Source organism: Somniosus microcephalus, chromosome 7, assembly GCF_052327205.1.
Source record: "Somniosus microcephalus isolate GS21.2 chromosome 7, FLI_Smic_1.0, whole genome shotgun sequence".
NCBI classification, from domain to species: domain Eukaryota; kingdom Metazoa; phylum Chordata; class Chondrichthyes; order Squaliformes; family Somniosidae; genus Somniosus; species Somniosus microcephalus.
Genome location: NC_140993.1, coordinates 17,128,906 through 17,156,509, shown reverse-complemented (window position 1 = coordinate 17,156,509; position 27,604 = coordinate 17,128,906). Strand labels below are relative to the sequence as shown.

Below are 27,604 nucleotides of genomic sequence, written 5' to 3'. Positions count from 1 at the left end.
TCACTGGAGATGATCACTGGAGATGATCACTGGAGATGATCACTGGAGATGATCACTGGAGATGATCACAGGAGATGATCACAGGAGATGATCACTGGAGATGATCACAGGAGATGATCACTGGAGATGATCACAGGAGATGATCACTGGAGATGATCACAGGAGATGATCACAGGAGATGATCACAGGAGATGATCACTGGAGATGATCACTGGAGATGATCACTGGAGATGATCACAGGAGATGATCACTGGAGATGATCACTGGAGATGATCACAGGAGATGATCACTGGAGATGATCACAGGAGATGATCACTGGAGATGATCACAGGAGATGATCACTGGAGATGATCACTGGAGATGATCACTGGAGATGATCACAGGAGATGATCACTGGAGATGATCACAGGAGATGATCACTGGAGATGATCACAGGAGATGATCACTGGAGATGATCACTGGAGATGATCACAGGAGATGATCACTGGAGATGATCACGGGAGGAGGAATCAGTTGGTCAGATGCAGCGACTGCGTTGAGGAAGGGACGAGAGCGGAACCACATGAGAACAGCGCTGCGTAGATAACCCGTGTAAGAGAAGTGTGCAGCAGAACGGTCAATCATGCTGAAGGCCGCAGGTGACGGAGAAGGGACAGTGAGCCGCAAAATCCCGTGGAGACAATAAAAGTAATACCTCGATTAGTCTTATGAAACATGGAAGTGAACATTTACAATTGAACATACCATTAAGATCAACAACATCCATAAAAATAGAAATCTCAATGAATAAAGTTAAATAGGTTATCAGAAGGAATTATTCCTCCGAAATTGGCAATGTTTCTTCGCGCAACCACCGGTTCTTTTCGCCATCTTTCGAACGAGAAGTGAATCGAATAGTAATCGGGGTTTCGGGCGAGCTGCCTTAGTGCTTGATTATATATTCAGTTTTAAAAAGCTGAAGAATTGAAAAGCATGAATTGTTTTTTGGAGTGGGCAATTTGCTGCTTGAAGTGTTTATTGGTTTGGATTTCGAGCGCAAACCTGATAGGAATCCAAGATGGCGCTTTGCAACATGATTTCTTCATCTTGAGTGTAATCCTGAAATGAGAAAAGAGAATGGTTTTGAGGATAACATTTAGGCGGTGAGACGCTATCCTGTTTTTTTTCCCCCCACCCGTCTCGCTTCGACACGCAGATTCTTGCTGTACACTGACCACAGCAAAGGTTTTTACAAAAGGCGACAGCGCCTGTCGGGTGATTCCCAGTTATCAATCCGACCCACCGCCCGGCTAACGCCCCCCGCCCCGGTCCTGACCCCGGCACCCACTCACCCATGGGCAGCGCGAAGCGCCGAGAGGCACTTTACTGAGCCGCCGCGTTCCACGGCGTCACGCACACCCATGGCTCGTGCACCATGGGCAGCGCGCAGAGGATTCCCACACGTTAAAAACACGCAGTTTTCACATAATGCATGTGTGCGCTGTGAACCATGTCCTTCCTAACTGTTTGGTGCAGTTCTATTGATATCCAGTAGGGTGAAGCAAATTAATCTGCAAGAGGACAAACGATTGCAAATGTCTTGTAGTGTATAAGAAGACCGACGACGTAAAATATAGAGAGCAGACAAATACACTGGCAAATCCTCCCCAAGAAATGTGAAACCTAAACAAAGTATTGAATAATTCAGGGTTAGGCTATCTCAGATGTGCTGGTCCCTACTCTAAATGTACAGTATTTACGGTAAACCTTAAAGTCTTACGGTTGATATTGCAGAAAATAATGCAGTGTGAAGCACTTTTCTGAAATTGGGCTCAGCCCTGGCTCAGTTGGTAGCACTCCTTTCTCCATATTCCCATTCCTCTATAATCATACCAAGGCTGGTCGTGTCCTCGGCCAATGTCCATGCACACATATTTTATAGAAGGTGAGCGATCCGGATTGGAAACCATGGCTAGTTTTCCACTCCCTAGCTCCATTCTGGCTGAGATATGTAATTCACTGCAGACCAGGAATTGAACCTCCAGTCTTCCGGTCTGTATGGCTTAGCTGGTTTAAATTGTTACATAGAATGTACAGCACAGAAACAGGCCATTCGGCCCAACTGGTCTGTGCCAGTGTTTATGCTCCACACGAGCCTCCTCCCACCCCTCTTCATCTCACCCGATCGGCATATCCTTCTATTCCCTTCTCCCTCATGTGTTTATCGAGCTTCCCCTTAAATGCATCGATACTATTTGCCTCAACCACTCCCTGCGGTAGCGAGTTCCACATTCTCACCACTCTCTGGGTAACAAAGTTTCTCCTGAATTCCCTATTGGATTTATTAGTGACTATCTTATATTGATGGCCCCTAGTTCTGGTCTCGCCCACAAGTGGAAACATCTTCTCTACGTCTACCCTATCAAACCCTATCATGATTTTAAAGACCTTGATCAGGTCACCCCTCAGTCTTCTCTTTTCTAGAGAAAAGAGCCCCCGCCTGTTCAATGGTTTTAAAACTAGTTTTAATATTTAACACTGGAGTTGTAAAATATGCATAGCTTGAGGAAATGAATGCATACACTTAACCCTGGATTTAATCTAAATTATCTTAAAGTGAACAGAGCAGGGATAATTTTCCAACTCATCCGACGCCGGCACGTACCGGGAATTTAGCAGGGCATGCGCACGATTTTCAGACCATTAATTTACGTAGTCGGGAAATCACGGGTCTGTGTCCGGGTATCTGATGTGTGCTACTGGTGTCTGGCATCGCGAGGTCAGAAAATTACTCCTCTTGTGGAAGCCTTGCTCCTACTGGTCTAAACGAAGTTAGGCTGCATTCACCGCCATGGAATACGATTATCCCTCAGGCCAACAGCCAAATTACCAGCTGTTTGTTAAATAATCCCAGTATAACAGCTCACAGTTGGTATCTCAGACAGTTTTGTTTCTGGACCTGTTACGAACTCACCAGTTACAGAACTGATAGCCTGCTTAGACTGCCAGAGCCCTGATTTTGATGGCACTGTCGTTAACATCGAATCATAGAACGGTTACAGCACAGAAGGAGGCCATTCGGCCCGTCGAGCCCGTGCCGGCTCTCTGCCAGAGCACTTCAGCTAGTCCCACTCCCCCACCCTTTCCCCGTAGCCTGCAAATTCTTTTCCTTCAGGTACTTATCCTACTCCCTTTTGAAAGCCACAATTGAATCTGCCTCCACCACCCTCTCAGGCAGTGCATTTCATAAAGAAGTGGTTCAGGTATCGTACGTCCGGAATCAGAACGATACACCTCCTGAGGTTATTTAGCACTGCTGACTTACACAGACCTTCCTCCAACATCGGTAAGAAACAAAATGACAATCGGAACTTTTGTACAACTTTACATAGTATGTGTTCTTGGGTACATGCAGTCAATTCATTGTTGCTCAATGCTCTGAATCCACACACAATGATAAACAAGGTGAATTCAAAGAACCTTAAGCATTCACTCTCTGCTCTACCGGCGCACCGTGGCTGCAGTGTGCACCATCTACAAGATGCACTGCAGCAACTCGCCAAGGCTTCTTCGGCAGCACCTCCCAAACCCGCGACCTCCACCACCTAGAAGGACAAGGGCAGCAGACACATGGGAACACCACCACCTCCAAGTTTCCCTCCAAGTCACACACCACCCTGACTTGGAAATATATCGTCGTTACTTCATCGTCGCTGGGTCAAAATCCTGGAACTCCCTACCTAACAGCACTGTGGGAGTATCTTCACCACACGGACTGCAGCGGTTCAAGGTGGCGGCTCACCACCACCTTCTCAAGGGCAATTAGGGATGGGCAATAAATGCTGGCCTTGCCAGCAACACCCATCTTCCCGTGAATGAATAAATTTTTTTAAACTTTTGCACAATCCACGGTATATAAATACGATATGAAATTACACTCACCACGAAGAAATCATATGAAAATTGGTGTCGCAGCCTCAGGTGGTCAATAAAGTTCCTGCTGTAATAATTTGGATCTCCCCATGGCATCGATACACAGATAGGACAGACCTACAAGACAAGAGTCCAAAGTTTCAGGTAGAAATACCATGTGGGGTTACAGTTCAATCTGATCTTAGTTTGTACAAAATCTAAGTCTTTTAGTCCCATTATTTTACCAAGTACTTTTTCCTTAGTGATAGTGATTGTCTTTAGTTCCCCCGTCCCTGTGGCCCCTTGATTATCCATTATTGGGATGTTGTTAGTATCTTCTACCGTGAAGACAGATACAAAATATTTGATCAGAGTCTCCGCCATTTCTCCGTTCCCCATTATTAATTCCCCAGTCTCATCCTCTAAGGGGCCAACATTTACTTTAGCTACTCTATTCCTTTTTATATACCTGTAGAAGCTCTTACTATCTGTTCTGTATCTATTCTGCTGTTCACCAGATTGATTCCTGGGATGGCAGGACTGTCGTATGAGGAGAAATTGGGTTGACTAGGCCTGTATTCACTAGAGCTTAGAAGAATGAGAGGGGATCTCATTGAAACGTATAAAATTCTGACAGGGCTAGACAGACTGGATGCAGGGAGGATGTTTCCCCTGGCTGGGGGAGCCTAGAACGAGGGGTCACAGTCTCAGGATATGGGGTAGGACATTTAGGACTGAGATGAGGAGAAATTTCTTCACTCAGAGGGTGGGGAACCTGTGGAATTCTCTACCACAGAAGGCTGTGGAGGCCGTCACTGAATATATTTAAGAAGGAGATAGATAGATTTCTAGACACAAAAGGCATCAAGGGGTATGGGGAGAGAGGGGAATATGGTATTGAGATAGAGGATCAGCCATGATCATATTGAATGGTGGAGCAGGCTCGAAGGGCCGAATGGCCGACTCCTGCTCCTATGTTTCTATGTTTCTGTGTGTCTATGAGCAAGAAAATAATTAGAGCAGTAAAGTGCATGTTTGTAGTTATTCTCTTGTCATTTGTATGTATCTTTGATGGGCTCTGATTTATTGGTGGTATGCATGGAATGTACTGATCAAAGGTGAAATTTGGTATAAGAGATGTGAGTGAACCACCGTTCAGCAGCTCACAGTGGAATCGTGAAGCGTGATGTCTCACAGAGCTCTCATACTGGTTGTGGATGGTATAAGGTTTCAATAAAGTCCTAATCCTGCATTGCTACAACTGAGTGCGTGTGTAATCTGCCGTTTAAAGCAACGAGACGAAAAAGTACAAGAAAGCAGCCCAACACAAGGAGCTAATTCTTTTTTAAAGTAATAGATCTATTTTAGTTTCAGAGAATTACAAGTAGATTCTAATTACTCAGACCTTCTTTTCTGAGTTCCCAATCTGTAATCTCCTCCATATGTAACTGTCAAAGGAGCTCATCCCGCGCCAGTTAGCAATGCAGTTGAACTGCCTTCTTTTTGATTTTAAAGAACATGCAAAACATAATGATATAACTCTTAATTATCAGCAGGGCCGCCAGACAGCAACCAGCACAAGAAACTTTGGGTCATTCATCCTGCGGATGAGATGTTAAACCGAGGCCCCGTCTGCTCTCTCAGGTGAACATAAAAGATCCCAGGGTCACTATTTCGAAGAAGATCAGGGGAGTCATCCCCGGCGTCCTGGGCCAATATTATCCCTCAATCAACATCACAAAAAACCCCAGATTATCGGGTCATTATCACATTGCTGTTTGTGGGAGCTTGCTGTGCGCAAATTGGCTGCCGCGTTTCCTACATTACAACAGTGACTCCACTTCAAAAAGTACTTCACTGGCTGTAAAGCACTTTGAGACGTCCTGAGGTTGTGAAAGGCGCTATATATTTCTTACTTTCTTTCTTTGTCTTTCTTTGTCTTTGGATCCAGCCTCACTAGGGGGCATAGAACTAGGGGGGTCACAGTCTCAGGATAAGGGGTCGGCCATTTATCTCTGAGGTGAGGAGGAGTTTCTTCACTCGGTGAGTTGTGAATCTTTGGAGTTCTCTACCCCAGAGGGCTGTGGATGCTGAGTCGTTGAGTATATTCAAGGTTGAGATCGATAGATTTTGGACTCTAGGGGTATCGAGGGATATGGAGATCGGGCGGCAAGGTGGAGTTGAGGTTGATGATCAGCCATGAACTTATTGAATGGCGGAGCAGGTTCGGGGGGCCGAATGGCCGACTCCTGCTCCTAAATCTTATGTTCTTGTGTTCTTACTACGTAACCACAGGAGGGGGTCCAGTGCTGAGCAATGAGAGATTCCAGCCTGGCTATGGGACCACATGTTTTCGCAAAAACAATATAAAGATTAAGAAGAAGCGACATTAAAGCACCTACCACTCGCTGTGGGTCATAATGATGATTTGCGGAGCAGTGTTGCACCAAGCCACAGTCATCGTAGTTCCTCTCTTGGCAATACGGGCAGGTGTATGTCGATCTATTTGGTCCCGTGTAACTTGAAAGTAGAAAAATATGTTACATTATATTATTTTTAGATTCCAGGTTTAAATAAAAGAACAGCAACAAACACATGCGAATCAGCATTCAGCAGCAGATCTGAAACAGAGGCCACGATTTCCCCAACCTGAGCGGGTCCGTGGCGGGCGATGTCGGTGGCGGGGCGTGGCCTCGCTGCTGGCTCCATCCCGGCCTCTGTAATGAATTTCCCCTGATAGGGTTTGTTAAGCCCCGCTCAGCGAGTTTCCCGGCCAATTGAAGGAAGCTGGTCCCATGACGTCATTTGATGACGCATCATCAGCCGGTTTCCTTAAAGGGACCATGCGCAAATTTACTTTGACATTGGTGCTGGCAGTGTTCTACAGCATTGAGGTGCTGCAAACACTGACAATGACTGCACAGAGGTGCACGGCTGCACCTAGGTTCTCCTGTGACTCCCTCCATATGCTTATGGAGGGAGTCACAACTCCCTCCATATGCTTATGGAGGGAGTCACAGCACGCAGGGAGGTTCTCTTCCCTTCCAATGGGCAGAAGAGACCTCCCCAGGACACCAACGCAATCTGGTTGTACATAGCACAGGAGGGCACAAGCAGGGATTTGATCAGGAGGACCAGGCTGCAGTGGTGCAAACCTTTCAATGATCTCAGTAGATCACGAAACGTTACTGCAAAGCCACACTCAACCTCATCCTGCTGTGCCTCTCATCACATCTCCATCACTCTGCCTTCCCTACCCTACTCCTGCACATCCTTACTCACACCAACTTACCTTGCACCTCCACCCATCCCTCTCTATCTACATTATCACTTCCCCATCTCACCAGCCACCCCTCACACTCTCCCTCATCCTAGTGCAATCATACCAACTAACAACACACAAGGGTAGGCACTTGTGTGTTTTAGCCAATGTTCATGTGAAGTTTCTGTTAATGTGGTGTCAAACATTGAAATCTTCATTTTCAACACTTTGCGTTCTTGGACAGATTTGGTGCACCTTTGGAAGTGTCTTAGTGAGTTGCAGTGAATGAATGGTGAGACATAACGGTACCCCCCGCAATGCTGATGAGTGTGAAAGGAATGACTTGGGCATTGTAGGGATGCTTTATGGTGTTGGTGTGGGGTGATGCCAACCTGGCGCATCATGTGGCAGCCCAAGTGTACAGCGTCAAGTGAAGTAAATCTGGCCATGGTGAGGCCATCCCTGGAGTCCCGGGCAGCAATGTGGTTGGGTGCTGATGCCCTCGTCCTGTGCAGCATTAGGTGATTGCGGAGAAGGTTGGTGTGGTTGTTGGTGCTGCTAGTGTGCCTGGTGATGCTGGTGTTGCAGCTGATCGTGGTGGAATTCTGAGGACCAAGGTGAGAGTATAAACCGTACCCATGCTGATGGAATAGATGGCAGGTGAACTTGAGATGACAGAAGCAATCTGTCAATGGTGAGAGAGGTTGTTCTAATGAGGTGACACTGGATAGAGAGTTTGCTCCAAACACTTGCAACCTGCATAAAGCTCAATCTGTCTTCCAAAGGCAGTAAGCAACAGCTTCTGAGCTTGGAAAGTGAACAGCTGTGAGATGGGAGCTTTTATAGCACATTTCAAGCTGTCAAGCAATGAGATGATTCCATGGCCATTCAACTCCCGCCCAGCTGAACAGACGTGATCCGTGATCCACGAGCAGCGTGGACCCCGTTGGTGAGCTGGGAAATTCTAAAGGTGCGCTCAAGATTGTTGGTAATCCTCAGGTCATAATGACCTGAATTTCCTCCCCCGCCGCTGCCTGTCGGGTCTGTTCAGCGCTGGCAGACCCGACATTTGGTAAAGGCGCGTACCGGCGGGTTGACCCGCTGTCAAAAAAAAACACTTTCCCACCCGACCTGCCACTGATCCCGCCTGCTGACCCCCCTCCCAAAAAATCCCCCCCCCCCCTCTTAACTCTGTTTCTCTCTCCACAGGTGCTGCCTGAACTGCTGAGTGTTTCCAGCATTTTCTGTTTATATTTCAGATTTCCAGCATCCGCAGTATTTTGCCTTTTGTTTCAGCAACTTAGCATCCAGCTTACAAACTCCCAGCTTCTGGGCTGAATCTTCAGGGGAGGAATTCCTGGGGCTGCGCTCTGACTCGCTCGATGGCCTGCGCACAGCAAATATCAGGAAATTGGGTGGGTTGGAGTGGACTGCTGTAAAGGGATCCGTCCGATTTTCCTCCGTTTGAATTGATGGAGGGAGAGCGGGCAGATTGTGAGATTGACAGGGGGTAGATGCTGAGGGGATGTTTCCCCTGGCTGGAGTGTCTAGAACTCGGGGGCACAGTCTCAGGATAAGGGGTCGGCCATTTAGGACTGAGATGAGGAGGAATTTCTTCACTCAGAGGGTTGAGAGTCTTTGGAATTCTCTGCCCCAGAGGACTGTGGATGCTGAGTTGTTGAGTATATTCAAGGCTGAGATCGATAGATTTTTGGACTAGAGGAATCGAGGGATATGGAGATCGGGCGGGAAAGTGGAGTTGAGGTTGAAGATCAGCCATGATCTTATTGAATGACGGAGCAGGCTCGAGGGGCCGAATGGCCGACTCCTGCTCCTAATACTTGTGTTCTTATTGCTATACAGGTGTGCACGCCAACCCACTCAATCTCCTGATTTTTGTTCCTCTCAGGATACGCAGCACACCTAGGGGTCGACCCAGGAAAATCTCTTCTTTACAGTCTGGTTCAAATTGTTTGCTTAATTGTGACATTGATACTCAGACACTGACATCTCACTACTCCTCATTTCCTTCAAAGCAAACCCACTTGGTTATAAATAGGTACAATTTGTATATATATATATATATATATATAGAGAGAGAGGTTTTGACAAAGTAAACAACAACAACTTGTATTTATATAGCGCCTTTAACATAGTAAGACATCCCAAGGCGCTTCACAGGAGTGTTACAAGAAAAAGATTTGACACCGAGCCACGTAAGGATAAATTAGGGCAGGTGACCAAAAGCTTGGTCAAAGAGGTAGGTTTTAAGGAGCGTCTTAAAGGAGGAAAGAGAGGTGGCGAGGCGGAGAGGTTTAGGCAGGGAATTCCAGAGCTTAGGGCCCAGGCAACAGAAGGCACGGCCACCAATGGTTGAGCGATTATAATTAGGGATGCTCAAGGGGGCAGAATTAGAGGAGCGCAGATATCTCAGGGGGGTTGTGGGGCTGGAGGAAATTACAGAGATAGGGAGGGGCAAGGCCATGGAGGGATTTGAAAACAAGGATGAGAATTTTGAAATCAAGGTGCTGCTTAACCGGGAGCCAATGTAGGTCAGCGAGCACAGGGTGATGGGCGAACGGGACTTGGTGCGAGTTAGGACACGGGCAGCCAAATTTTGGATGACCTCAAGTTTACGTAGGGTAGAATTTGGGAGGCCGGCCCAGAGTGTGTTGTAATAGTCAAGTCTAGAGGTAACAAATGCATGGATGAGGGTTTCAGCAGCGGATGAACTGCGGCAAGGGCGGAGACGGGCAATGTTACGGAGGTGGAAAATTCGGTCATAGTTATGCTGCGGATATGTGGTCGGAAGCTCATTTCAGGTTAGATATGACACCAAGGTTGCGAACAGTGTGGTTCAGCCTCAGACAGATGTTCGGGAGAGGGATGGAGTCAGTGGCTAGGGAACGGAATTTGTGGCGGGGACTGAAAACAATGGCTTCGGTCTTCCCAATATTTATAATTAAATAAGGAGAAACTATTCCCACTGGTGGGCGGGTCGGTAACCAGGGGACACAGATATAGGCTCATTGACAAAAGATCCGGGGGGTGGGGGGAAATGATCGGGGAGGGGGGAGGGAAATGATCCAGTGAGGGGGGGGGGGGAAGGGAAATGATCTGGGGGGGGAGGGAAATGATCGGGTCGGGGGGGGGAGGGAAATGATCCGGGGGAGGGGGGGGGAAATGATCCAGGGGGGGTGGGGAAATGATCCGGAGGGGGGGGAAATGAGGAGAATTTTTTTATGCAGTGTGTTGTTCTATGTCTATGTCTCTGGGGTATGGGGAGAGAGTGAAAATATTGTATTGAGATAGAGGATCAGCCATGATCATATTGAATGGTGGAGCAGGCTCGAAGGGCCGAATGGCCTACTCCTGCTTCTATTTTTCTATGTCTTCTAAGTCTTGTTGTGATCTGGAATGCGCTGCCTGAAAGGGCGGTAGAAGCAGATTCAATAATAACTTTCAAAAGGGAAATTGGATAACTACTTGAAAAGGAAAGATGTGCAGGGCTAATGGGGAAAGAGCAGGGGGGAGTGGGACTCATAGTACTCGGTCGCCTGAGGAAGAGAGTGTTTGAAGACCAGGACCTCAAACCCGGCACCAAGCTCATGGTCTACAGAGCAGTAGTGATACCCGCCCTCCTGTATGCTTCAGAGACATGGACCATGTACAGCAGGCACCTCAAAACACCGGAGAGGTACCACCAACGCTGCCTCCACAAGATCCTGCAAATCCATTGGCAAGATAGGCGCACCAACATCAGTGTTCTCGCTCAGGCCAACATCCCCAGCATCGAAGCTTTGACCACGCTCGATCAGCTCCGATGGACGGGTCACATTGTCCGCATGCCCGGTACGAGACTCCCAAAACAAGCGCTCTACTCGGAGCTCTGGCACAGCAAGAGAGCCCCAGGTGGGCAGAGGAAACGCTTCAAGGACACCCTCAAAGCCTCGTTGAAAAAGTGTAACATCCCCACCGACACCTGGGAATCCCTGGCCCAAGACCGCACAAAGTGGAGGCGAAGCATCCGGGAAGGCGCCGAACACCTCGAGTCTCTTCGCCGGGAGCAAGCGGAAGCCAAGCGCAGGCAGCGCAAGGAGCGCACGTCAACCCAAGCACCCCACCCACCCGCCCCTTCAACCACCGTCTGCCCCACCTGTGACAGAGACTGTAGGTCCCGCATTGGACTCATCAGTCACCTGAGAACTCATTTTTAATGTGGAAGCAAGTCATCCTCGGTTCCGAGGGACTGCCTAAGAAGAAGAGAAGACCCATCCGTTAATGATTGAGTGTGTGACTTTCTCCGGATGTAGGGCTCTGAGCCGTCAGTGGGGCTGGGTGAATATGTGTTCGGTTGGTATCACACACACTAGTTATCTTTGTTCTCGCGGCAGGTTGGAATCTTACCCATGTGTGGCAGGTGTTGACTGACGTGGCGTGCTGGCTTCAGAGGGTACACCATAGTCCGCCTGGTACTTTGAGCAGGTCCTCGTGTGCGCTCTCATGTCGCTGAAGCACACCTGAATAAGATCCCACACTTCCATTACAAAGTAGCACTTTCTGCCGTTTCTCAGATTTATTATTTGAAAGCATTTCTTAGGAAATTAGATAAAAACATTGGCGGGGTGGGGGGGGGGGTTTGGAAAAGAAAATCCTATCATTATCTTGGTCTTATAACCAATACTTGGGCTGGAGGCCGCATGAAGGTCATGTATGTTTACTGTAGTTAGTCGACAATGAAGCCAACACTCTGAATCCTCAAACCCCTTACAAACTCACAACTGGTGAATCAGAGACATTTCTCATGACGTCGCCAAACTTTAAAAGGGGGAAAAAATCAGTTGGTTTGCACCTCCCGTTAGCGCCTTAAGAGGGCGCTAATGGGGCACAAAGCAACTAGCGCCCGGGCGCGGCGATGTTTGCGCCGCTCGCGAAATTAACTAGACATTTTGCGGCGGCGCTAAACACTACCGCCACGATCTCCTGCGCCGGCAGATTGTGATGTCAGTCGAGTGCGCAACGCCCCGGATCAGATATTGAGTGGCGGCCCCTGCCTTACCGCCTGCCGCTAGCAACGACAGGTTGAGGGCAGCGTTTTGCAGTCAGAAAGGGACTAGGGGAGCGCTATTTAAAGGTGACCGCTTCCTGCCTTTTTTTGTTGGTGACATTTTTGCACCACGCATTCTGAGAGAGAGAGAGAGAGACTTCTGGAGAGATTCAATGCTGTGTGAAGGAGTTTTGGGTACTGAGCAGCACTTTGCAGGTTCATTTTGATTTGCTCTTCCTTGCTTCACCAGCGCTCTGAGGTAGCGCCTCGCTCCTCGGCGTTAGCACCTTAAGACAGGTGTGAAGCACCTGATTTAGCGCTCCAATCACCTCCGGGGCGATAAAAGCTAAGTTTGCCGTCGGAGGCGATAATTAGCGCCAGGTGCTAAACTTTGCACACGGCCGATAATTGCGCCCCAAATGGGGCGATACTGAATTTTTCCCCCTATATAATCTGTTGCGCATATTCTCCTTGGATATCACTGGGAGAGGCGGGAGAGGCGGGATAATGTCAGCCAGCGGAGTTCCCACCAGTTCTGCCGAGTTGCCCCCCCCCCCCATCGAGAGGAGGTACGACTGCACAAAGCTGATCAGTTATCATTTAGATTAATTCAGATTGTTTTTAAACCAACAAGAATTTGCCAGTATATGCACAAACTATGCATATTTTACAACTCCAATGTTAATTATGAAAACACTTTTTTTAAAACGTTGCTGAGGCTCTTTACTCTAGAAAGGAGAAGGCCGAGGGGTGACCAGATAGAACTCTTTACAGTTATGAAAGGGTTCAATCGGGTAGACGTAGGGAAGATGTTTCCACTTGCGGGTGAGATCAGAGCTAGGGGCCATCAATAGAAGATAGTGACTAATAAATCCAATCGGGAATTCAGGAGAAACTTCTTTACCCAGAGAGTGGTGAGAATGTGGAACTCGCTACCACAGGGAGTAGTTGAGGTGAATAGCAGAGATGCTATTAAGGGGAAGCTGGATAAACACATGAGGGAGAAAGGAATAGAAGGATATGGTGATGGGGTGAGATGAAGAGGGGTGGGAGGAGGCTCGTGTGGAGCATAAACACCAGCACAGACCAGTTGGGCCGAATGGCCTGTTTCTGTGCTGTAAATTCTATGTAACTTGGGGTGCCTTAAGAAAACTGGTCATTTGAGAAATGAGAAACTTGTTTGGGCAATTAGGATCCGCTGTGTCTGGCACTGTTGACACTGTTGCTGCTGCACAGCAACTTTTCAGAACCTCTTCAATGGGCGACCCAGCTCCACTGCAAATAGACTTAAATGGACCAGCCACATAAATACAAGAGCAGGTCAGAGGCTGGGTGACATGAATCTTGCCATTCATGTAGAAATGACTTATGAAATAATAGTGGGCGGCCTGCTGGTGGCGCTGTCCAGGGAGAGTATAAATACCAGGGCACGGGCCCAGCTTGCTCAGGACATTTTGTAAGCAGGAACGAGTGAAGGACAACAAGACCTCCATGTTGTGAAACAGTTGATTAAAGCCTTGTTTAATATTCAGACCAAGTGCCTAGTAGTTTTCTTACGTCACTGGGTATTCTGCAGTGAGTGTCTCACCTCCCGACTCCCCAAAGCCTTTCCACCACCTACAAGGCACAAGTCAGGAATGTGATGGAATACTCTCCACTTGCCTGGATGAGTGCAGCTCCAACAACACTCAATATGCTCAACACCATCCAGGACAAAACAGCCTGCTTGATCGACAGCCCATCCACCACCTTAAACATTCACTCCCTCCACCACCGGTGCACTGTGGCTGCAGTGTGTACCATCTACAAGATGCACTGCAGCAACTCACCAAGGTTTCTTCGGCAGCACCTCCCAAACCTGCAACCTCTACCGCCTAGAAGAACAAGGGCAGCAGGCGCATGGGAACACCACCACCTCCAAGTTTCCCTCCAAGTCACACACAATAGAATCATAGAATCTTAGAAATCTACAGCACAGAAAGAGGCCATTCGGCCCATCTTGTCTGTGCCGGCCGACAAAGAGCTATCCAGCCTAATCCCACTTTCCAGCTCTTGGTCTGTAGCCCTGTAGGTTACGGCACTTCAAGTGCATATCCAAGTACTTTTTAAATGTGATGAGGGTTTCTGCCTCTACCTCCCTTTCAGGCAGTGAGTTCCAGATCTCCACCGCCCTCTGGGTGAAATTCTTTTCCCTCAAATCCCCACTAAACCTCCGACCAATTACTTTAAATCTATGCCCCCTGGTTGTTGACCCTTCTGCTAAGGGAAACAGGTCCTTCCTGTCCACTCTATCTAGTCCCCTCATAATTTTATACACCTCAATTAAGTCTCCCCTCAGCCTCCTCTGTTCCAAAGAAAACAACCCCAGCCTATCCAATCTTTCCTCATAGCAACCTGATTCGGAAATATATCGGCCGTTCCTTCATCGTCGCTGGGTCAAAATCCTGGAACTCCCTCCCTAACAGCACTGTTGGAGCACCTTCGCCACACGGACTGCAGCGGTTCAAGAAGGCGGCTCACCACCACCTTCTCGAGGGCAACTAGGGATGGGCAATAAATGACGGCCTCGCCAGCGACACTCATACCCCGTGAATGAATAAAAACACTTTTTTTGAATGGCGTGGGATCCTGCCTGATTCTTGGAGTTGGGCTCCAACGTTGGAAATTCGAACGGGCTCAGAAGCAGAACCTGCCAGCAGGCGGAACGTCCCGCTCGGCCATTGCTACACCGGCGGACTGGAACACCTGGACTCATGTGCCCGTGTCTTCAGGTGTGCTCGAAATTCTAAAATACCTTTGATGTAAAAAGACTACTGATCGCTTGGTTTGAGTATAAAACAAGGCTTTAATCAACTGTTTCACAACCATGAGATTCTAGTTACATCACTAGTTCCTGGTTACAGAAACATCCTGAGCAAGCTGGGCCCACGCCCGCGTATTTATACTCCTTGGACGGCGCCACCAGCTGGCCGCCCAGTGTTACTTCATGAGTCGTGATAAGATTCATGACAACATTTGTCTTCTCTTTGCTTGCGAGACCGTAATGCTGACGGTAGGACTGTTAGACTTTCTGTATATTTCAGTATCTCAGACTAAGCACGAGAAATCACCTATGGTTTGTTTCAATCTCGTACATTCCGCACCCGAACACGAGAAGCGCAGCCGAAGCACCAAGCGTTTGCTCTTCGCTCACTAACCTCAATGCCACATCCTCTGCAATTTCCTTTCTTGGTCATCATCCACTTCTCAATGTCCATGGCACATTGCTCCGTGTGCGAAATGGCTTCCCGGCACAAAGGACATCTTCCGCCATTTAAAGTGAAATTTAGATGGTGGCAGCCTTGGCAAAAGCTGAAAGGAAAAGTTTCAGAGACACAGTGAGGCCGGGGCTCTTTTCTCTAGAAAGGAGAAGGCTGAGGGGCGACCTGACAGAGGTCTTTTCAATTATGAAGGGTTCGATAGGATAGACGTAGAGAAAACGTTTCCACTTGCGGGGCAAACCGAAACTAGGGGCCATAAATATAAGATAATCACTAATAAATCCAATAGGGAATTCAGGAGAAACTTCTTTACCCAAAGAGCGGTGAGAAGGTGGAACTCGCTACCACAGGGAGTAGTTGAGGCGAATAGCAATGATGAGAAGCTAGATAAGTACACGAGGGAGAAAGGAACAGAAGGTTATGCAGATATGTCGAAAGGTCATCGACCTGAAACGTTAACTCTGTTTCTCTCTCCACAGATGCTGCCTGACCTGCTGAGTACGTCCAGCATTTTCTGTTTCTATGCAGATACGGCTAGATGACGTAGGGACGGGAGGAGGCTCGTGCGTATCATAAACACAGGCACAAACCAGTTGGGCCGAATGGCCTGTTTCTGTGCTGTAAATTCCACCTAATTCTACTTTGTAAGACAGAGCCCTGTGAGATTGCATTGGCAAATCTTGGGTTGGAATTGATTGCATTCTCGTAGGCAAAAGGTTATTATTAATGGTAGTAGTTCTGCAAGAAGACTGTTACTAGTAGAGTCCACAGAGATCAGTAATAGGACCACTGATCTTCACAACCATAGAATGATACAGCACAGAAGGAGGCCATTCAGCCCATCGTGCCTGTGCCGGCTCTTTGAAAGAGCTCTCCAATTAGTCCCACTACCCCCGTTCTTTCCCCATAGCTTTATAAATGTTTCCCCTTTAAGTATTTATCCAATTCCCTTTTGAAAGTTACCATTCAGTCTGCTTCCACCACCCTTTCAGGCAGCGCATTCCAGATCACAACAACTCTCTGCGTAAAAAATTCATGCCGCCTCTGGTTCTTTTGCCAATTACCTTAAATCTGTGGCCTTTGATTACCAACCCTTCTGCCACTAGCAACAGTCTCTCCCCATTTATTTCTCCTTATCAAAACCGTGCATGATTTTAAACACCTCCATCAGATCTCGCCTTTAAAGCTTCTCTGCTCCAAGGAGAACAATCCCAGCTTCTCTAGTCCCTCATCACTGGTACCATTCTAGTAAACCTCCTCTGCACCCCTCCCCAAGGCTTTGACAGCCTTCCTAAAGTATGCTGCCCAGGACTGGACACAATCTTTGTCAATGATTTGGATGAAGACGTTGGGGAGCTGCCTGCAAATTCATGGATTTGTGCAAGTGTTGGAACCTCGGATTGGGATAAACAACAACAATCCGATCTAGACGCGATGGGGGAATGGGCCTGTATCTAGCAGAGGTCATTTAATTCAGATATATGTAGCGTTACACACTTGGGTAGAGCTAATGCCAACCATGTGTATACCATGCAGTGTCCAAACTAAAGTGTGTTGAGCGGGAAAGAGACATCAGCGTTATAGTACTCAAATATCTAAAGGTTCATGGCCAGTGCCAGAACATTATTGCAAAAGCAACTAGCGTATTAGGATGTATTGCTCGGATGATCCAATATAAAACTAAAAGCATTAAACTAGCCTCGTATAATGTGGTCGCCCCTGTGCTCGCTGACCTACATTGGCTCCCGCTCCAGTACCGTCTCCATTTTAAAATTCTCATCCTTGTTTTCAAATCCCTCCGTGGCCTCGCCCCTCCCTATCTCTGTAACCTCCTCCAGCCCTACGACCCTCTGAGATCCCTGTGTTCCTCCAATTCAGACCTCTTGCGCATCCCCCGATTTTAATCGCTCCACCATTGGCGGCCGTGCCTTCAGCTGCCTGGGCCCTAAGCTCTGGAATTCCCTCCCTAAACCTCTCCACCTCGCTTTCCTCCTTTAAGACGCTCTTTAAAACCTATCTCTTTGAACAAGCTTTTGGTCACCTGGCCTAATATCTCTGTGTCAAATTTTGTTTGATAATCGCTCCTGTGAAGCACCTTGGGGTGTTTTACTACGTTAAAGGCAAGTTGCTGTTATAAGATCTTGGTTAGGCACGGTGTCCACTTTTGGTCCCCTCACATAGTGGGAGATATAGAGGCCCTTGAAAAGGTTCAGAGAACTACTAGAATGACACCTAGTTTAAAAGCCCTTAGTTGCCACAATAAGCTTAGAGAGCTGAGTCTTCATACTCTAGAAAAGCAGAGACCTTGGGGAGATTTGGATGAGGTCTTTAACATAATGAAGGGACCAGACTGCATCCATATTTCCTAGAATTATAGAAACTTACAGCACGGGAGGCCATTCAGCCCATCGTTGCCTGTGCTGCCTCTTTGAAAGACCAGTCGTGCTTAGTCCCACAGCCCCCGCGTTTTGTCCGTAACCCTGTGCGTTCCTCATCCTCCAGTACCGTCCAACTCTACTTATGGAATCAGCTTCCACCACCTTTTCGGGTCGAGCGTTCCAGATCCCGACAACTCTCTGAGTGAAAACATTTCTCCTCATCTCTCCTCTAGATCTTTTGCCAATAATTTTGAATCTGTGACCTCTGGTTACTGACCCACTCGCCAGAGGGAATAGTTTCTCTCTATCGACTGTATCAAAACCTCTCATCATCTTGAAAACCTCCATTAGGTCACCTCTTAACCTTTGCTGTTCCAAGGAGAACAGTCCGAACCTTTCCAACCTCTCCTCATAACTGAAGTCCCTCATCCCTGGTAACATCCTGGCAAACCACCTCTGCACCTTTTCTAAGGCCTTTACATCTTTCCTGAAGTCTAGAACGAGGGGCTAGATTTTCATTGAGGAGTCGGATAGGAGGCGGGGCTACAACTTTCGGGGTTGTAGTCCCGCCTCCACCAAGTTGCGGCCAACCCACGCGATTTTGACTTGATTGACCTTGTTGAGCCCGCCCAGCGGGCTCAGCAGGCCAATTAAGGGCCACCCAGCAACAGGTGACATCACAGATTGACATTTCATCTGTCAAGACCTGTTGACAGATGAAATATCAGCGTTTCACAGTTGTCAAACACTGACAATCTGTACTCCAAGTTAATTCCTTCCTCTCAGGATGATTTAGAGATCTCCCCGGAACAGAAAGCTGAATGCTGGAACTTTTGACAGATCGCGGCCATTCTGCTTTCTGTGCCGGTGAGATGAGGGACTCCCGAGACCTGAAGGAAGGAAGGCTGTAAAGGTAAGTAAATGTAAGTACAACTTCTTTAAACACTTTACACACACTAAGCACACTTACCTCTGAACTCATGCACCCATCACTCACCTGAACACCGGACATTTCGACCCCTCCAAGCCCTTCATCCCGACGGCCCGCCTCGCTAACTTGGCGTGGTTTGGAGCCGTCGGGAATCCCACATTTCAGCAATAAAAATAGGGATTAGGCTAAAAACTGCCTGTTAACTACCTATTAACAAGCAGTTAATTGGCACTAATCCCCTTCCCTCCTCGGGGAGGCGGGTCCCAGTGCGGGTCGGGTACCCGCCTCCTTTGAAACTGGCATGGAGGCGGGTTGGGGGTGGGATGGGTTCGTGCCCTCCGATTTCGAGATTTTAACCCCCCACACGCCTCCAATCCCGCCTCCACGGCCCAATGAAAATCCTGCCCGAGGGGTCTAGAATGAGGGGTCACAGTCTCAGGATACAAGGTAGGACATTTAGGACTGAGATGAGGAGAAATTTCTTCACTCAGAGGGTGGTGAACCTGTGGAATTCTCTACCACAGAAGGCTGTGGAGGTCAAGTCACTGAATATATTTAAGAAGGCGATAGATAGTTTCTAGACACAAAAGGCATCAAGGGGTATGGGGAGAGAGCGGGAATATGGTATTGAGATAGAGGATCAGCCATGATCATGTTCAATGGCGGAGCAGGCTCGAAGGGCCGAATGGCCGACTCCTGCTCCTATGTTTCTATGAAGTGTGGTGTCCAGAATTATCCACAATACTCCGGCTGAGGCCTAACCAGCAATTTATAAAGTTCTAGCATGCTCCCTTTGCTTTTATATTCTATGCCTCTATTTATGTTGGCAGACTATTTGACTAAGATAGGTCCAGGGAGAACCAGGGGACATGTGTATAGGTTACAGAAGCAGAGAACTCGGTTAGATGTCGGGGGGCTTTCCTTTTCACAAAGAGTCACCGACCTCTGGAAGAAGTTGCCAGCTCGTGCAGCGAGTGCCGTTTTTGCTGTAAATGTTCAAAAGGCGAGCCGGACGAGTTGCTGGTTGCAGCTCATATCACAGCTTACACAAGGTAGGCAGGGTATTGGGTGATGCCCCTCATGGTCACTGCAGTCTCCAAGAACTCATTTTAATCACCTTCAGGGATCAGAGAGGAATTTCCCAGATACATTTTTTCCCTGAACTGGCCTAGGAGTTTTTTTTTAAAGATCTGTTTACTTGAGATAACTTGACTATCGGTGGTTGGTGCACTGGCGATTATGATGCGTAGTTCCGATGGCGGGGGAAGTCCAGAACCAGGGGTCACAGTCTAAAGGTAAGGGGTAAGCCATTTAGGACTGAGATGAGGAGGAATTTCTTCACCCAGAGAGTGGTGAACCTGTGGAATTCTCTACCACAGAAGGCAGTTGAGGCCAATTCATTAAATATATTCAAGAAGGAGTTAGATATATTTCTTAAGGCTAAAGGGATCAAGGGATATGGGGAGAAAGCAGGGACAGGGTACTGAATTTGGATGATCAGTCATGATCTCATTAAATGGCGGAACAGGCTCGAGGGGCCGAATGGCCTACTCCTGCTCCTATCTTCTATGTTTCTATGTAATTGCAAAATGGCTGTATGAGACAGGTTGGATGGGCCACATCGTCCGCATGCCCGATACGAGACTCCCAAAACAAGCGATCTACTCGGAGCTCCGACACGGCAAGAGAGCCCCAGGTGGGCAGAGGAAACACTTCAAGGACACCCTCAAAGCCTCCTTGAAAAAGTGCAACATCCCCACCGACACCTGGGAATCCCTGGCCCAAGACCGCACAAAGTGGAGGAGAAGCATTCGGGAAGGCGCCGAACACCTCGAGTCTCTTCGCCGGGAGCAAGCGGAAGCCAAGCGCAAACAGCAGAAGGAGCGCACGTCAACCCAAGCACCCCACCCACCCGCCCCTTCAACTACCATCTGCCCCACCTGTGACAGAGACTGTAGGTCCCGCATTGGACTCATCAACCACCTGAGAACTCATTTTTAATGTGGAAGCAAGTCATCCTCAGTTCCGAGGGACTGCCTAAGAAGAGAAGTATGGGACAGGTTCGACCGACCTACTCCCATTACTGTGTTCCACTGTATGGGACAGGTTCAAAGGACCTACTCCTGTTCCTATGTTTTACTGTATGGGACAGGTTCGAAGGACTGACTCCTGTTCCTATGTTCCACTGTATGGGACAGGTTCGAAGGACCTACCCCTGTTCCTATGTTCCATTGTATGGGACAGGTTCGAAGGACCTACACCTGTTCCTATGTTCCACTGTATGGGACAGGTTCGAAGGACCTACTCCCATTCTTATGTTTTACTGTATGGGACAGGTTCGAAGGACCTACTCCTGTTCCTATATTCCATTGTATGGGACAGGTTCGACCGACCTACTCCTGTTCCTATGTTCCACTGTATGGGACAGGTTCGAAGGACCTACTCCTGTTCCTATGTTCCATTGTATGGGACAGGTTCGAAGGGCCTACTCCTGTTCCTATGTTCCACTGTATGGGACAGGTTCGAAGGACCTACACCTGTTCCTATGTTCCATTGTATGGGACAGGTTCGAAGGACCTACACCTGTTCCTATGTTCCACTGTATGGGACAGGTTCGACCGACCTACTCCTGTTCCTATGTTCCACTGTATGGGACAGGTTCGAAGGACCTACTCCTGTTCCTATGTTCCACTGTATGGGACAGGTTCGAAGGACCTACTCCTGTTCCTATGTTCCATTGTATGGGACAGGTTCGAAGGACCTACTCCTGTTCCTATGTTCCACTGTATGGGACAGGTTCGAAGGACCTACTCCCATTCCTATGTTCCATTGTATGGGACAGGTTCGAAGGACCTACTCCCGTTCCTATGTTCCATTGTATGGGACAGGTTCGAAGGACCTACTCCTGTTCCTATGTTCCACTGTATGGGACAGGTTCGAAGGACCTACTCCTGTTCCTATGTTCCATTGTATGGGACAGGTTCGAAGGACCTACTCCCATTCCTATGTTCCACTGTATGGGACAGGTTCGAAGGACCTACTCCTGTTCCTATGTTCCATTGTATGGGACAGGTTCGAAGGACCTACTCCCATTCCTATGTTCCACCGTATGGGACAGGTTCGAAGGACCTACTCCTGTTCCTATGTTCTACTGTATGGGACAGGTTCGAAGGACCTACTCCTGTTCCTATGTTCCATTGTATGGGACAGGTTCGAAGGACCTACTCCTGTTCCTATGTTCCACTGTATGGGACAGGTTCGAAGGACCTACCTCTGTTCCTATGTTCCATTGTATGGGACAGGTTCGAAGGACCTACTCCTGTTCCTATGTTCTACTGTATGGGACAGGTTCGAAGGACCTACTCCTGTTCCTATGTTCCATTGTATGGGACAGGTTCGACCGACCTACTCCTGTTCCTATGTTCCATTGTATGGGACAGGTTCGAAGGACCTACCCCTGTTCCTATGTTCCATTGTATGGGACAGGTTCGAAGGACCTACTCCTGTTCCTATGTTCCACTGTATGGGACAGGTTCGAAGGACCTACTCCTGTTCCTATGTTCCACTGTATGGGACAGGTTCGAAGGACCTACCTCTGTTCCTATGTTCCATTGCATGGGACAGGTTCAAAGGACCTACTCCTGTTCCTATGTTCCACTGTATGGGACAGGTTCGACCGACCTACTCCTGTTCCTATGTTCCATTGTATGGGACAGGTTCGAAGGACCTACCCCTGTTCCTATGTTCCATTGTATGGGACAGGTTCGACCGACCTACTCCTGTTCCTATGTTCCATTGTATGGGACAGGTTCGAAGGACCTACCCCTGTTCCTATGTTCCACTGTATGGGACAGGTTCGAAGGACCTACTCCTGTTCCTATGTTCCACTGTATGGGACAGGTTCGAAGGACCTACTCCTGTTCCTATGTTCCATTGTATGGGACAGGTTCGAAGGACCTACTCCTGTTCCTATGTTCCATTGTATGGGACAGGTTCGAAGGACCTACTCCTGTTCCTATGTTCCACTGTATGGGACAGGTTCGACCGACCTACTCCTGTTCCTATGTTCCATTGTATGGGACAGGTTCGAAGGACCTACTCCTGTTCCTATGTTCCATTGTATGGGACAGGTTCGAAGGACCTACCCCTGTTCCTATGTTCCACTGTATGGGACAGGTTCGAAGGACCTACTCCTGTTCCTATGTTCCACTGTATGGGACAGGTTCGAAGGACCTACACCTGTTCCTATGTTCCATTGTATGGGACAGGTTCGAAGGACCTACTCCTGTTCCTATGTTCCATTGTATGGGACAGGTTCGAAGGACCTACTCCTGTTCCTATGTTCCACTGTATGGGACAGGTTCGACCGACCTACTCCTGTTCCTATGTTCCATTGTATGGGACAGGTTCGAAGGACCTACCCCTGTTCCTATGTTCCACTGTATGGGACAGGTTCGAAGGACCTACTCCTGTTCCTATGTTCCACTGTATGGGACAGGTTCGAAGGACCTACTCCTGTTCCTATGTTCCATTGTATGGGACAGGTTCGAAGGACCTACTCCCATTCCTATGTTCCATTGTATGGGACAGGTTCGAAGGACCTACTCCCATTCCTATGTTCCACTGTATGGGACAGGTTCGAAGGACCTACTCCTGTTCCTATGTTCCACTGTATGGGACAGGTTCGAAGGACCTACTCCTGTTCCTATGTTCCATTGTATGGGACAGGTTCGAAGGACCTACTCCTGTTCCTATGTTCCATTGTATGGGACAGGTTCGAAGGACCTACTCCTGTTCCTATGTTCCATTGTATGGGACAGGTTCGAAGGACCTACTCCTGTTCCTATGTTCCACTGTATGGGACAGGTTCGAAGGACCTACTCCTGTTCCTATGTTCCATTGTATGGGACAGGTTCGAAGGACCTACTCCCATTCCTATGTTCCACTGTATGGGACAGGTTCGAAGGACCTACTCCTGTTCCTATGTTCCATTGTATGGGACAGGTTCGAAGGACCTACTCCCATTCGTATGTTCCACCGTATGGGACAGGTTCGAAGGACCTACTCCTGTTCCTATGTTCTACTGTATGGGACAGGTTCGAAGGACCTACCCCTGTTCCTATGTTCCACTGTATGGGACAGGTTCGAAGGACCTACTCCTGTTCCTATGTTCCACTGTATGGGACAGGTTCGAAGGACCTACCCCTGTTCCTATGTTCCATTGTATGGGACAGGTTCGAAGGACCTACTCCTGTTCCTATGTTCCACTGTATGGGACAGGTTCGAAGGACCTACCCCTGTTCCTATGTTCCACTGTATGGGACAAGTTCGAAGGACCTACTCCTGTTCCTATGTTCCACTGTATGGGACAGGTTCGAAGGACCTACCCCTGTTCCTATGTTCCATTGTATGGGACAGGTTCGAAGGACCTACTCCTGTTCCTATGTTCCACTGTATGGGACAGGTTCGAAGGACCGACTCCTGTTCCTATGTTCCACTGTATGGGACAGGTTCGAAGGACCTACTCCTGTTCCTATGTTCCATTGTATGGGACAGGTTCGAAGGACCGACTCCTGTTCCTATGTTCCACTGTATGGAACAGGTTCGAAGGACCTACTCCTGTTCCTATGTTCCATTGTATGGGACAGGTTCGAAGGACCGACTCCTGTTCCTTTGTTCCACTGTATGGGACAGGTTCGAAGGACCTACTCCTGTTCCTATGTTCCACTGTATGGGACAGGTTCGAAGGACCGACTCCTGTTCCTTTGTTCCATTGTATGGGACAGGTTCGAAGGACCTACTCCTGTTCCTATGTTCCACTGTATGGGACAGGTTCGAAGGACCGACTCCTGTTCCTATGTTCCACTGTATGGGACAGGTTCGAAGGACCTACTCCTGTTCCTATGTTCCACTGTATGGGACAGGTTCGAAGGACCTACTCCTGTTCCTATGTTCCACTGTATGGGACAGGTTCGAAGGACCGACTCCTGTTCCTTTGTTCCACTGTATGGGACAGGTTCGAAGGACCTACTCCTGTTCCTATGTTCCATTGTATGGGACAGGTTCGAAGGACCTACTCCTGTTCCTATGTTCCACTGTATGGGACAGGTTTCCTGTTCATCATTTTTATATGTTTGTATTATGGACATGTTTGTGAAGTTACTAGAAAGTGCGCCTGTGCAGGCATTGAGTAAGCACAGTGTTGGGCCAGCACTTAGTGCCTGTACTCACACGTGTGGAAGAGCTACCTGGGTGAGGTTCTGGAGGGCCGCTATTGCCTGTAACCCAGCGTGGGTGTCCCACTGCGAAGCTTTGTTCCTGTGCTAGGCTCGAAAAACGGGCACACGCGTACAAATTTCTACTCCACCGTTCAATTCAAAATAAGTAATGATTCTTAAAAAAAAACACAATCAGAAAAAAATGGATTTTGTGATATTTTATCAATTAAAAGTATATTCCATTAAGATATAAAAACAGTGAACTTATTTAAGTGTAGGCAGAACATACTCGAAAAGGAAACAGTTGAAGGGCTATGAGGACTATTTCAAAGAGTTATCCAATTAGTTCCAATTCCCCTGCTCTATCATCGAGTCATAGTCACGACTCTATGACAGAGCGGGGGGATTGGAACTAGTTGGAAGCATCTTTGAAAGAACCGGCACAGATCTGATGGGCTGAATGGCCTGCTTCTGTGCCATATCATTCGATAACAGTTGTGGGTTTAGACAGGTTGGCCTCAATATGGATTATTTTATCTCCCTGCCGTCTGGAAACAAGTCCAAAGATGTATTTTAATCTCTTACCAGCACTTCTGGCTTACTCACTCCTCCCAATCCCCTCCCTTCAATGTAGCTGGTATTATATGCATCTAGATTTTAAAATGTTAAAATTCACATCCTTGTTTTCAAATCCCTCCGTGGCCTCGCCCCCCTCCCTATCTCTGTAATCTCCTTCAACCCCACATAATCCCCCCCCCACCCCTCAGATATCTGCGCTCCTCTAATTCTGGCCTCTTGAGCATCCCCGATTTTAATGAGCATTCTACTCATTGCTTCTTGTTACAGCCTGTTGAATGAACAGGTTATGCTGTGTTTGTTGCTGCAGTGTGAGTGAGGAGTGTGGTTAGATTTCCCAATCTCACCACCAAGCAGAACTCTATGCTTGTAGCCTCTTGAACATTCCCGATTTTAATCGCTCCACCATTAGCGGCCGTGCCCTCAGCTGCCTGGGCCCTAAACTCTGGAATTCCCTCCCTAAACCTCTCCGCCTCTCAGCCTCTCTCTCCTCCTTTAAGACGCTCCTTAAAACCTACCTCTTTGACCAAGCTTTCAGTCACCTGCCTTAATATCTCCTTATGTGGCTCGGTGTCAAATGTTGTCTGATAATCGCTCCTGTGAAGCACCCTGGGATGTTTTACTACATTAAAGGCGCTGTATAAAGACAAGGGGGGGGGAAAATCAGTTGGTTTGCACCTCCCGTTAGCGCCTTAAGAGGGCGCTAATGGGGCGCAAAGCAGCTAGTGCCCGGGCGCAGCGATGTTTGCACCGCTCACGAAATTAACTAGACATTTTGCGGCGGCGCTAAACACTACCGCCACGATCTCCTGTGCCGGCAGATTGTGACGTCAGTCGAGTGCGCAACACCCCGGTAGCGCCCCGAACCGGATATTGAGTGGCGCCCCCTCCCTTACCGCCTGCCGCTAGCAACGACAGGTTGAGGGGAGCGTTTTGCAGTCAGGAAGGGACTGGGGGAGCGCTATTTAAAGGCAACCGCTTCCTGCCTTTTTTTGTCGGTGACATTTTTGCACCACGCATTCTGAGAGAGAGAGAGAGAGAGAGACTTCTGGAGAGATTCAACGCTGTGTGAAGGAGCTTTGGGTACTGAGCAGCACTTTGCAGGTTCATTTTGATTTGCCCGTCCTTGCTTCGCCAGCGCTCTGAGGTAGCGCCTCGCTCCTCGGCCTTTGCGCCTTAAGACAGGTGTGAAGCGCCTGATTTAGCGCTCCAATCGCCTCCAGGGGCGATAAAAGCCAAGTTTGCTGTCGGAGGCAATAATTAGCGCCAGGCGCTAAACTTTGCGCACGGCCGATAATGGGCACCAAACGGGGCGCTACTGAATTTCTCCCCCAAGTTGTTGTTGATATTTGTCACCCTGCGGTATAAACAGCTCTTACACATAAAGCAAATTGAGTTGTTTAAAAAAATTGCACATAATCTGATAAGAGTGGCCCCAATTTTATTCGCGCGACCTTCGATGGTTTGCAAGCGGTACTCACACATGTCCACATTGTGTTCTGACAGGTTTCTCCAGCACCTGCAGGCAAACTGGGCACTCGAAATCCAGAGAGCCCTCCAAATCCATCTGATCCAGCTCTACCCGTGAGATTCCGGAGATTACTGCTGACTGTTCCCATCCAAGATCACCGCCAGCAATGGTTTAAAAACGCACAAAAAACAAATACAGAAGGCAGGACAAGTGAAGAGCGAGCTGGAAGACAAGAGCAAGAACCAAGACATAAACTGAGACTGATAGGACTGCGGTCTGTTCCTGTTGCTATTTCACTGAGTAAGTTGCGGGGAGTCCCGGCGCTCCTAAATTCCCCTTTTGGAAATCTTTCCGGGACGGCCAGGCCAATGTGTCCTTCAGTATGCTGGACGAGATTGGCAGGTTTGAGCCGGAGCATTCCCACAGCTCCGGGTTCTTTGCCTCGCATCTCACACTCCATAAGTCGCTCAGTTCTCGCCACCACTGCCACAGCCTCATCTTTCCACCAATCTCCCGCCGGAACCAACCCGTGTCACTGTTGGGAGAGTCGAGCCTCACAATTGTTGCCTG

The 27,604-nt window shown here is 48.3% G+C and overlaps 1 protein-coding gene across 1 annotated transcript; it reads right to left on the bottom strand.

The window, feature by feature from the left end:
- Positions 1 to 360: 360 nt before the first annotated feature.
- rnf125 (ring finger protein 125, E3 ubiquitin protein ligase) lies at positions 361 to 27,604 on the bottom strand. Its single transcript, XM_085992093.1, has 6 exons — positions 27,045 to 27,604; positions 15,398 to 15,551; positions 11,561 to 11,673; positions 6,294 to 6,411; positions 3,922 to 4,029; positions 361 to 1,098 (listed from the first exon to the last, which is right to left on the bottom strand). The coding sequence occupies exons 1-6, from the start codon at positions 27,128 to 27,130 to the stop codon at positions 1,015 to 1,017; spliced, it is 663 nt and encodes a 220-aa protein (XP_085848219.1). The 5' UTR covers positions 27,131 to 27,604; the 3' UTR covers positions 361 to 1,014.

Excerpts from the sequence above, each read along its gene's own strand:
- rnf125 (XM_085992093.1), bottom strand. The coding sequence starts at position 27,130 with ATGGATTTGGAGGGCTCTCTGGATTTCGAGTGCCCAGTTTGCCTGCAG. Across the intron at positions 4,030-6,293 it reads ATTATGACCCACAGCGAGTG|GTCTGTCCTATCTGTGTATC; the intron begins GTAGGTGCTTTA and ends CTTGTCTTGTAG. Across the intron at positions 1,099-3,921 it reads TTTCATATGATTTCTTCGTG|GATTACACTCAAGATGAAGA; the intron begins GTGAGTGTAATT and ends TTCTCATTTCAG.